At 40.5% G+C, this 11,726-nt stretch overlaps 1 protein-coding gene across 1 annotated transcript; it reads right to left on the bottom strand.

The window, feature by feature from the left end:
• Positions 1-3,960: 3,960 nt before the first annotated feature.
• On the bottom strand, positions 3,961-8,241 carry LOC125707961 (phospholipase A and acyltransferase 1-like). The gene is made up of 4 exons (XM_048975410.1): positions 8,088-8,241; positions 6,501-6,630; positions 5,943-6,196; positions 3,961-5,623 (listed from the first exon to the last, which is right to left on the bottom strand). The coding sequence occupies exons 1-4, from the start codon at positions 8,094-8,096 to the stop codon at positions 5,558-5,560; spliced, it is 459 nt and encodes a 152-aa protein (XP_048831367.1). The 5' UTR covers positions 8,097-8,241; the 3' UTR covers positions 3,961-5,557.
• Between the last annotated feature and the right edge of the window lie 3,485 nt (positions 8,242-11,726).

Genomic DNA, 11,726 nt, shown 5'->3' with positions numbered 1-11,726 from the left:
CCAGCTTCAAATGCTTTTTCCTGCTGATGGAGCGTTTGGCTCAGCTTCCCAGGAGTGACTGTTTGGATCACGATTAGAAGCAGAATGGCTGGTGGCTGCAGAGTAATCATGTCTGTTGGCTTTTACAGTGAGTCTTCTGGCCGTGACAGATGGAACCACAAGGTCGTCAGTGTTATCACTGTTTATTGGTGGTTGCTTGTTTATTAATGTTGTATAAAACAGGGGTGGTGTGTGGCTCTATGGGTTCCTGTAATCGGAAGGTTGCCAGTTCAAATCCCAAGTTTGGCAGAATGATGTCACCTTTGGGGCCCCTGAGAAAGGCCCTTAACCCCCAGCTGCCCCAGGTACTGGCTGATCCTGTTTTCTTTTATGAATATTTCTTTGTGTCAAAGCACCTGCTACATAAATAAATGTAATGTAATAAATAAATGTAAGAAATGTAATGTTTCATTAATGAAACTTGCAGCTGTTTACATTGTGGCACATTTTTTCGGTTCCCACAAGGATGACTTCAGTATTATAAAAAATCTATGAACATAATCAAAAAGCTAAAAATAACAAAAGTCTTTGTATTTTTTTGGTTACTTATGGTTGCCAGGATAGCTGGAGTTACCAAGTCGCGCATGTGCCCTGCAAGGGTTTGGTACCCCATTCCCATCTTCGTGCCCTTCGCTTCTGGGACCATGACCATGAATTAGACAAGAGGTTACAGAAAATTAATTTAATTTTAATTTAATTTAAAAATGAATGGATGGAGCAGGGGGCGGCATGGTGGTGCAGTGGTTAGCACTGTTGTCTCACACCTCTGGGACCCGGGTTCGAGTCTCCGCCTGGGTCACATGTGTGCGGAGTTTGCATGTTCTCCCCATGTCGTCGTGGGGTTTTCCCCAGGTACTCCGGTTTCCCCCCACAGTCCAAAAACATGCTGAGGCTAATTGGAGTTGCTAAATTGCCCATAGGAATGCATGTGAGAGTGAATGGTGTGTGAGTGTGACCTGCGATGGGCTGGCCCCCCTTCCTGGGTTGTTCCCTGCCTCATGCCCATAGCTTCCCCCCCCCGTGACCCAATAGGATAAGTGGTTTGGAAGATGGATGGATGGATGGAGCAGTGCATTGTGTAGTAAGAGTCATTAACCTTTTTTTATTGCTGTGTACTGGTTCCTGGCTACTCTTTTAGTCAGACCTTACAGAAGTATAACCTCTGCATAACAGTTCAAAGCAGATACATAATTATAATCTTTTTACTATGATTTTAATTATAAACGAGGAGTTGGAATAGGACATGGCATAGTTGGAGACTTGTGCTTTAAAACTGAATTTAATTTCCCTTTCCCCTCACTTTCTCCTAGAATTCAGTAATTGCTTTTTTGAGTAAAAGAGCCCATTTGTCCTGGGGATGTGTTGGCTCATTGCGAATAAGTTCATTGACAGTGGGGTGACCTTTCAGACAGATCATGTGTAGCCCTTCAGGGGCAATTTGTGCTTATGGAATGTGATGTCATATATTTATCTTCACAGCAACAAACCTTTACCACATACAGTATATTAAAGCTATTATTAGTGCAATGGAGGAGCAAGCAAACTACTGTTATCCGCTGCATTTAATGATCTTCTTCTTGTCATATGAGGTATTTTTGGTACATTTCTCGTCCTACACTGTTTGATGTGTGGACCCCAAACTTTCACTTGTCTGTCCTGCACCAGACAGGTGTGTGTGCATGCAGCTGTATAATACGCACATTCGTACTCCAGATTTTGTCTCTTTTTTTATCGCTTTTTGGCCCCTTACAGTACGATAGAGTCCTGCCACTCCATCACTTTGCATCCCATTGCCACCAAACGTCACAAGCTGCTTCAGACCAGATCATGCAAGAGCAAGACCAAGAGAAATTGACACACACGTGTCTTTTTCCCCATTTTGTCACCCCTCCATCTTTTCATTCAGTTCTTAGAGGCTTGTCCGTTGCACATGCCTCAGCTGCCAAGCCTGAAGATCTAACTCAAGCCATGCCTCCCATTGTGCTTTGAAAGACAAATTTGCCCACACTCATCTTTCATTGTTTTTCATCCATCCTTCCAGTGACTTCCACTCATGAATCAGAGCATTCCTTCTCAGTCAACGACGCAGGCTCCATACCGCATGAGCTACCATAGCAACACCCTAGCAACCACCTCAACAACTCCTTAAGATGAAGACCCTGGTACTTATACTCAATTTAGAGAGCCCAATCTATCTTTGACGTTTGAGAAACCCACGCAAAGGGGTACAACATGTAATCTCCACGCACAGAGCAGAGGCAGGACTCCAACGATGTGAGACAGCATGCATATGGGTTCAGTCTTTATTCAAACTTTGTTCTGTAATTTTTCCTGCATTAAAAGAAGCTCCATCGCTCCGGATTTCACAGCACATCTCCAGATGGTGCGTTGGCTTTTTTCCCATCTCAAGATATCTCTTACGCAGATGGTTATAGCCTTGGCAATACAGTGATCCCCCGCTATATCTCGGTTCAGCTATCGCGCCCCCGTTATATCGTGGATTTTCCCCCGACGCATCGCAGTTCTCTGCGATGTGTATATATACTCATATACATTACATATTATTATTATTATTATTATTATTATTATTATTATGTTACTCATATCCTAACCCCGACATCCACATATCATATGGGTTTTAAAAGTGTGTCTTAATACGTTTACATGTGTTTATAACGTGTGGGAGGGGTATTTTAATGCTTAAACTATAAAAAAATATATTTATATGGTCTTTCTATATCGATTTTGGTTATTTATATGGTCTTTCTGATCTCGGTTTCGGAACGTAGCTTCCGCAATAGGCGGAGGATCACTGTATGTAGAATGATTCTGATTTGATAAAAAGTCACTTTTATAGGGAATCTCCAGTATGAGTGGGACCACCAGGATCATGTGAAGCTCCCAGAATTTTCCCTTAACAACTGACAAGCAACTGCAATGTATTAAACTGTAACATGTTAAAACAATGTACATATAATGACAAAAAGATGCTGTGTGAAGAAATAATATTTCTAATAATATATATTATTATGAAAATGTTATTTTATTGGCAACAAAAACATGGGAATTGGCAATTATTTATTTATACAGACATTATGATTAAGTCATATCACTGTAATATCGCACATACTATAGAATTTAGAATGATGCCTGATTTGCAGTCTACCACAAAGAAAACACCTAAGTTTGCCTATTTGAAGGGTTTTTATGTCGTTTATTAAATGCGTGATGATATAGTTTTCAAATAATACAATATCTTTCAGTAAATAGTATCATTTAAATAAACATAAAAAAAAATATTATTCAGTTTTTTGAGTAATAAGGAGTTGAAAGGGTTTTGCTTTTACTATTACCTCTGAATGAGTAAATACAAAAAAACTTAAAAACTAAGTGAATGAGTTTAGTCTGAATGGAGTAAAATGTAAGCTCTAATCTTATATTTACTGTTTTCTAGGTAGAGTTAGCATTATTTTTCTGTTATAAATATTTCCGTATCCTCAGCAATCAACTCTAACAATATCCTAGAAAACACAGTGTAATTGGTACAAAATAAAAAATATAGATTACACATGTTTAAACACTGGAAATTTGTATAGGTGCGATTTGACTTTCACTTTGAAGTATGGACTAAAGTCAGGTTGTTCAGCAAGCAGTTTTTAACGAGCCTTTTTAAAATACAAAGAGTAATCATGAATGAAACGCCGGAGTGGAATGAATTAGGTATAATACAGAGATACTGTACAGTAAACCACTATTGCCACCTAGTGGTCAGCTTTAATGGCATACTAGGTCTCTATTATTACTGTTAAACGAGAATTCATTTTAGTGATTTTTTCTGTGCCGCAAAGGGTATAAGGTGGTCATTAATTTCTGTTAAAGTGTTTCTGTGTAATTAAGAAAAAAAAAATCAATTTCTGCATCTTTACTGTCATACTTTATGTTTATTTATGACAATTGTTGCAAATATATTGAGTGAGAAAACGAAGTAAAAAACTGCAGATGGCTGCTACAATGTTTCGGTCAAGATATTATCCATAGTACATTTTATTTAATTTGTTATAATTGCTATACAAAGTTACCCTATTATAAATATGTGTCTGTGTATCTGTATGTGGGAATAAGTAACTGACCGTATAAGACATAAGCACATCAGATATATTGATATTCAAATGAAGTTCCTTGGCTAAAATGAAATCATCAAACAGACACCGTGAGTTTATATTACATCAAAAGTAAACTAACACTGGTTATTAAATGTGCATTGATGTACCACAAAGTCAGCAAGCTTAGTGAAACTGCATATAGGCATTGAAAAGAAATGAAGAGAAAAAACACTTCAATGATAAAACGAAACTGAAACTGTAAAAGGATTTCTCTGCAGCTGCTAAGTGTCAAATAGTTCCAGTAAATCAAAAATGATTTTTGTTTTTTCTATTTTCCTGTATATTAAATTAATATTAACTACAGCTGCAAGAAAAAGTATGTGAACCCTTTGAAATTATATGGATTCTTGCACAAATTGGTCATAAAATGTGATCTAATCTTCCTGTAAGTCACAACAATAGACAAACACAATCTGCATAAACTAATACCACACAAATAATTATATGTCTTCATGTTTTCATTGAACACACTGTGTAAACATTCACAGTGCAGGTGGAAAACCTGGTGTCCAATCAATGAGATGAGATCGGAGGTGTTGCTTAAAGCTGTCCTGTCCTATAAAAAACACACACCGTTTTTGAGTTTGCTTTTCTCAAGAAGCCTCGCCTAACATGAACGATGCTTTGCACAAAAGAGCTCTCAGAAGCTCTCAGAAGACCTACGATTAAGAATTGTTGAATTCCCAGGTTTATCAAGGACTTTTGCAGGAGAACTTAAGGCCATCTGTCCATCAACTGAAGCTCAACAGAAGATGGGTGATGTAATAGGACAACGACCCAAAGCGTAGAATTAAATCAACAACAGAATGGATTCAACAGAAGGATATACGCCTTCTGGAGTGGTCCAGAGAGAGTCCTGACCTCAACCCGGTTGAGATGCTGTGGCATGACCGCAAGAAAGCGATTCACACCAGACATCCCAAGAATATTGCTGAACTGAAACAGTTCTGTAAGGAGGAATGGTTAAGAATTACTCCTGATCGTTGTGCAGGTCTGATCTGCAACTACAGAAAACGTTTGGTTGAGGTTATTGCTGCCGAAGGAGGGTCAACCAGTTATTAAATCCAAGGGTTCACATACTTTTTCCACCTGCACTGTTAATGTTTACTTGGTGTGTTCAATAAAAACATGAAAACATATTTGTGTGGTATTAGTTTAAGCAGACTGTGTTTGTCTATTGTTGATCACATTTTATGACGAATTTGTGCAGGAATCCCTATAATTCCAAAGGGTTCACATACTTTTTCTTGCAACTGTACATTGATATTTATACTAACCATACATAATAATGACTCGCCAAGTCTAAATAAAAATAATAATAACATTAAAACAAATAAACACAAGTTATCCTTAACTCACATTTTTTTCTTCTCGAAGAGTGATTTCCAGGTTGGGACAATTTTTGCATAGACCTTTTCAATCTAAAAAAGAAAATTATATTTCCTTGTCAGTAAAACGGAAATATAAACACACATTGTGTTATCTTCTGAGTAATTTAAAGAAGTGTTTCCCAATCCGGTCCTCGGGGACCCCCAGCTGGTCCACGTTTTTGCTCCCTCCAAGCTCTCTGTTAGACAGTCCACATTTTTGCTCCCTGCTAGCTGGGGGAGCAAAAACATGGATTTTTTTGTGGGTCCCAGAGGACTGCATTGATATAAATTGAGAAAAAGAGGAACAGCTCATTGGGCTGTCATGGGCTGTAAGACCTGTTACTGTGTGTTCTGCTATATGTCTCTTTACCTGCTCTGACTTCTTGACTCCATATCGAAACATGGTGGCCTGGTGCTCAGAGTTGTGGAACAGGATGTCGTAGGTGACCAGTTTCCCAATTGCCTCGTCGATCTCGGGTTTGACAAGTAAGTAAAAGTCCCGCGGTGGGTGCTTTTCGTCCAGGTAGTTCCTCACTTTGTATTTTTTCCCCACAACGTTAACAGGGTCTAACTTCACTGTAGACTTCAAGGCTCTTCCAAAGAGGAGGAGCTTGGAGTCCGAATCTTAAGAAGACAGAGAAGATCAAAAACACAAGAATTACACCGGAGACTGGACTTGTGAGTGGATTTTCACATTACTTGCAACATGATGTAATAAATACAAATGTTTCATTGTAGCATTTGTATATCTAATACTTTAGTAGAGTCCAGAACCAGGAAGCTCTTGAACTGGCGTGGCACTTGATATTACTGAAATATTGTTTTATGAATGGATTGAAAATTCCACTTTAATTGGTCAGTATTATAATCAGTCAGTAGGTAGAGTCAGTGCTTCTGGGCCTCAAAGAAACTGCCCCCATAAACATACCCCGCGATGTTAGATGAGCGACATAAGGAACTCCATCTCTCTCTCCGTAATACACCCCGAAGTGAGAAAAGTACTTGTTCCTTGGAAACTCAATGATGTCTCCTGGATATAGCTGAGGATGTGCATTGACCTGAAAAGACAAAAAAACAGCATGATATTCCAATGTTATGGGAATTTTAATCAGAATAATGTGAATGTCTTTAGCTTAATTTAAAAATGTAGATTGAAGTCTTGACAAAATCTCAGTAGTAGTCTAATAATTAGTTTCAAGAAACTGTAAGCAATGACATGAAGAAGTGCTAGACTGGAAGTTACCTCAGCAATGTGCCCTGTACTGTCTCAGCAATGTGCCCTGTACTGTCTCAGCAATGTACCCTGTACTGTCTCAGCAATGTGCCCTGTACTGTCTCAGCAATGTGCCCTGTACTGTCTCAGCAATGTGCCCTGTACTGTCTCAGCAATGTGCCCTGTACTGTCTCAGCAATGTGTCCTGTACTGTCTCAGCAAAGGGCCCTGTACTGTCTCAGCAATGTGTCCTGTACTGTCTCAGCAATGTGTCCTGTACTGTCTCAGCAATGTGCCCTGTACTGTCTCAGCAATGTGTCCTGTACTGTCTCAGCAATGTGCCCTGTACTGTCTCAGCAATGTGCCCTGTACTACCTAAAATAGGCTACAGATTCCAGACCAAGATAAGCTATTAGAAGACGGACAGATGGATGGATGGACGGATGGAAGGAATAATGGTTGAATGCAGAAGAGCTACTGTAAAGTATTTTAATACACCATCTCAGTTTAAACTGGCTTGCATAGATGATAGATTAAAATAAAACTGAGAATTGAAACCCAGCATATCATGTCAGTTTCACTTTATTTCCCAAAGGGTACGTGTATGTACACCACCGCAATACAGAAATATGCATCTTCTATGCTATTCGTATATTTAACCAATAAAATACTTAAAGTCTGTGAAATTTAACAAGAATGTTAAAAATCATTATAAGAATGAGGCTACTGTACATCTGACCACACAATTAAAATTATTGAGCCATAAGGTTTCAGAAAATCCCCATTACACTCTTTTTCCCTAGAATATCACTGAACATAGTGACATTTCGTGCTCCACTCCAAAATTGTGATAAATGGATCTGCAACCCACAGCCCACATGGGCTCATGGAGTCATTTAAACGCCGATGTTGATTTAACATTTAAAAAGGTCTAGAGAAAAACGGCACACAAACCGTATAACTACCATATATAAATTTATCCTCCTGGATTATTGTATCTGTTGTAGGGTTAGCCGTAAAAAATGAGATCTCTTACATTACTTGACTGTCACAAAAAAAACATTCCAAATTCTCTAAGGAAACCATGAATGTAACGCAAGGCAAGAAATCCTCTGGACTACAGCATGTTTTCCCCCCTGTCAACCCCACTGTCACGCACAAGACCCCACATTCACATAGAAACATCCAGAAACATGGCAGCAGCACGTTAACAAGAACATACGACGTGTCTTAGTACTGATGAAGATTTTAACGACATGTTTCAATAACAGATACATATTCGCAAAGGAATACTCTTCCTACCAGACCCATTGATCTCCGCAGCTGATTGTTACTCTTTTTGTAGCTTCAATCTTTGATGAAACACGCCACTTCGTCCCTCAAAAATATCAGCTTTAAGAAGAGAACCTTTCGATATGGAGTCAAGAAGTCTTGTGGTGAAATAATCCCTTTACAGACCTGAGTCTGTACATTTAGTCCCTATGCAAATTTGTGTCTTACATGCATCAATGCACAACAGTGCGATTGTTCTTTCATTTCTGCTTGGTTAAATACAATACCCAGGCACACCCAACAAAAATAATACTCTCATATACATATACATTTTTGGGCTGAATCCTCTGTTGTGTACGTGTGGATTTTGCATATGCCTGCACTGTATGACCTTTCTCTGGGTACTCATGCAGTTAGACCAATTGGCATCTCTAAATTGAATGCGTGGACATGTATGTGAGTGGTTTATGTATATATTACATTGCAGGGACCTAATGTCCCCAGAATGTGATAAAAACCTGTTACTTTGACTTCACAGGAAGCAGTTTTTCAATCCCCACAAGGGGAAACTCTATTTTATAAAAATCTGTGACTGTGATGAAAAAACTAAAAATGCCAAAAGACTCTGGGGGTATCATAGTGGTGCAGTAGTTAGCACCCGGGTTCGAATTTCCGCCTGGGTCACATGTGTGTGGAGTTTGCATGTTCTCCCCATGTCGTCGTGGGGTTTCCTTCAGGTACTCCGGTTTCCCCCCACAGTCCAAAAACATGCTGAGGCTAATTGGAGTTGCTAAATTGCCCATAGGAGTGCATGTGTGAGTGACTGGTGTGTGAGTGTGCCCTGCGATGGGCTGGCCCCCCATCCTGGTTTGTTCCCTGCCTCGTGCCCATTGCTTCCGGGATAGGCTCCGGACTCCCCGCGACCCAGAAGGATAAGCAGTTTGCAAAATAGATGAATGGATGGACTCTTATTCTGTTTGCTTACTTATGGTTAAGGTTAGGGCTGGGTAGCGGTTAAAGTTGTCATTGTTGGGATTAGGGTTTTTCCCATAGAGATGTCAGTGTGTATGTGAGTTTGTGCCATCTGATGGACAGGAATCACACCCAGGGTGTCCCCAACCTTGTGCCTTCTGCTGCCTGGGATAGACTCCAGATGACCCACATGACCTACAGCACGATAAGCAGTTAGCAACAGATGAATGGAAATATATCCAAGTGGCTGTTGTATAACAGAAACAAATGCAAAACTCTTAGGATAAAGAAACTCAATCAGATATATGGTGAATGAAAAAATCCCAGCGAGGGTGTGAGGACATTAATAACTTTAGCTGGTGTGGACATCTGTGAGCATAGCCCTTAGCTGCTTGGTTGCTCCCTGGGGGCAGTAGGGAGAAAAGGGGACCGCCCTGAGCACTCCAGGCCCCCACTTGGGGGGGGGGGAACCCAAAGGACAGAATCATTACATAATATATTTTCCATAGCAGGGCTAATTCAGCACCTAGGTGAATGATTTCTTAGCTGCACTGTAATCACTGTTGGTATAATCAATGCAACTGCAAGTTGGAGAATTCTCTAAGAATAATGACGTAATAAGAAAACAATTAATTTATTATAATATAGGGAATATATAAATAGGTTTGCATATAAATTTACATGATGCAACTCAGGCAAAGAGGAGACAAGACTCTGCAATACTACTTCCCCTTTTCTTAGGAAACATCTGTTCGCAATTATATTCTTGGTGTATGAGAATTACAAGGTCCCCCTACATTGTCACAGCAAAACCGTCTTCTGTCTGCTGATTCATTTTAGCCTGCATTCAGAAGACTCGCATGCAAAATGTGGTTGCTACTATACTGTATTTTCCCCATTTGAAAAATTATCCATATCCATTTAAAATTATAGATTTCTATGAAGTAATAATTGTTTATTTAAGGAGAAGGAATAATGAGGGGCGGCATGGCGATGCAGTGGTTAGCCCTGTTGCCTCACACCTCTGGGACCCGGGTTCGAGTCTCCGCCTGGGTCACATGTGTGTGGAGTTTGCATGTTCTCCCCATGTCGTCGTGGGGTTTCCCCCGAGTACTCCGGATTCCCCCCACAGTCCAAAAACATGCTGAGGCTAACTGGAGTTGCTAAATTTCCCATAGGAGTGCGTGTGTGAGTGAATGGTGTGTGAGTGTGCTCTGCGATGGGCTGGCCCCCCCATCCTGGGTTGTTCCCTGCCTCGTGCCCATAGCTTCCGGGATAGGCTCCGGACCCCCCGCGACCCAGTTGGATAAGCGGTTTGGAAAATGGATGGATGGATGGATGGACAATATCAGTGTCAGATTTTGAGCTTTGTAACACTTGTCATTTACTTCTAATGGCATATTTGCTGAAATATCATATTTGTATTTCTATTTAAACTGACTTGGATTCAGGGTTTTTGTTGTCTTATGCATTTTCTGTGAACAACCAAGAATTTTAGGCATATAATTTAATTTAATTTAACTATTGTTGCACTGTTGTCATATATTCACGAGGTATTTTAGGCACTGTCCGTAAATGTGCTATCCAGACAGCCTCCCTAGAATGTGTGCCTTACGCAGTTACTGTGCAATTAATTTGCAGTTTCGTAGCTTTTCCTTAGAGAACACTGCGAGCAGACCAGACCCTGAGTCAGCGGCTGGAATCCGAAGGATTCCACGCGATGTGTTAAGTGCGGATGCCATTCTTCCTGGAGAGCCGGGAGCTCCGGAGGATGAGGGAATCCGGAGCGACGGGGACTCGGCACATTCCGGTGGGAGCGCCTGGCCTTGGAAAGAGGTGACACTGCATGAAAATGCAGCCAGGCCTCTCACACCTGCTGCAGCCATGTGCTACACAGTATGCAAACCGGGTCCATCTATGACAGCTGCCTCCTCAGCTGGACTCAATGTTTGAAGTAATTTTTTTTTTGAGATGTTGGGGGAGCAAGCAATGAACTGACCAAAAGGAGTAGGTCCGTGTTACTAAGTAGGCCTCCTAAACAGGTGGGTTCTGCAGATCTAGAAGGGGAGACCACAACCCCCTCTGCTGCTCAGTGATACCTCACCCCACACCAAGCTCCCACAGGCCCCTTTGCAAGCAACAGTTGTCATCTTCTCTGGTGGGACCCATTGACCATCTCCACTTTCCTTTTCAAGAACAGGGTGCCCTGTTTCCTACATCTCACTCCCATTAAGTACCCGACAAACCCCAGACTGTGTTGAAATACTCACCTGCCAGGTTTCTTTTAGATGCCTCTCTGATTTAGATAAAGATGTATGCCCACAGGGGACAGAGTTGTTCACTCATTCTCTGACGATTCCTGGGGAGGTGAAAAAAAATCCTCGTCCACACCTGTCTATGCCATTCTTGAAAGTTTTACAGATCTTACAAAACTTTTGTTCAAGTAACAGCAATGTGTTGGAGTAGATGGCAGGGTTTATTGCTGTGATCAATTAAAAAAAATAAAATAAAAGTTTGTGCCTTAGAAAAACCAAGATAATGAAGTTCACATACATAACTGCTGTCTTATTGATTTCCTACTTGCTATTTGATTTTAATACACTGCATGCAACACAATATAACTTCTCCTGTAAAGCCTGACTTTGTTTCTTTTAAGTTACACGTGTCATCAAAAAAGTTGCACAACTGTCTTCCTAT

Source organism: Brienomyrus brachyistius, chromosome 14, assembly GCF_023856365.1.
Source record: "Brienomyrus brachyistius isolate T26 chromosome 14, BBRACH_0.4, whole genome shotgun sequence".
Classification (NCBI taxonomy): Eukaryota; Metazoa; Chordata; class Actinopteri; order Osteoglossiformes; family Mormyridae; genus Brienomyrus; species Brienomyrus brachyistius.
The sequence above is the reverse complement of the archived record's forward strand: the minus strand, read 5'-3'. Positions and strand labels throughout refer to the sequence as shown.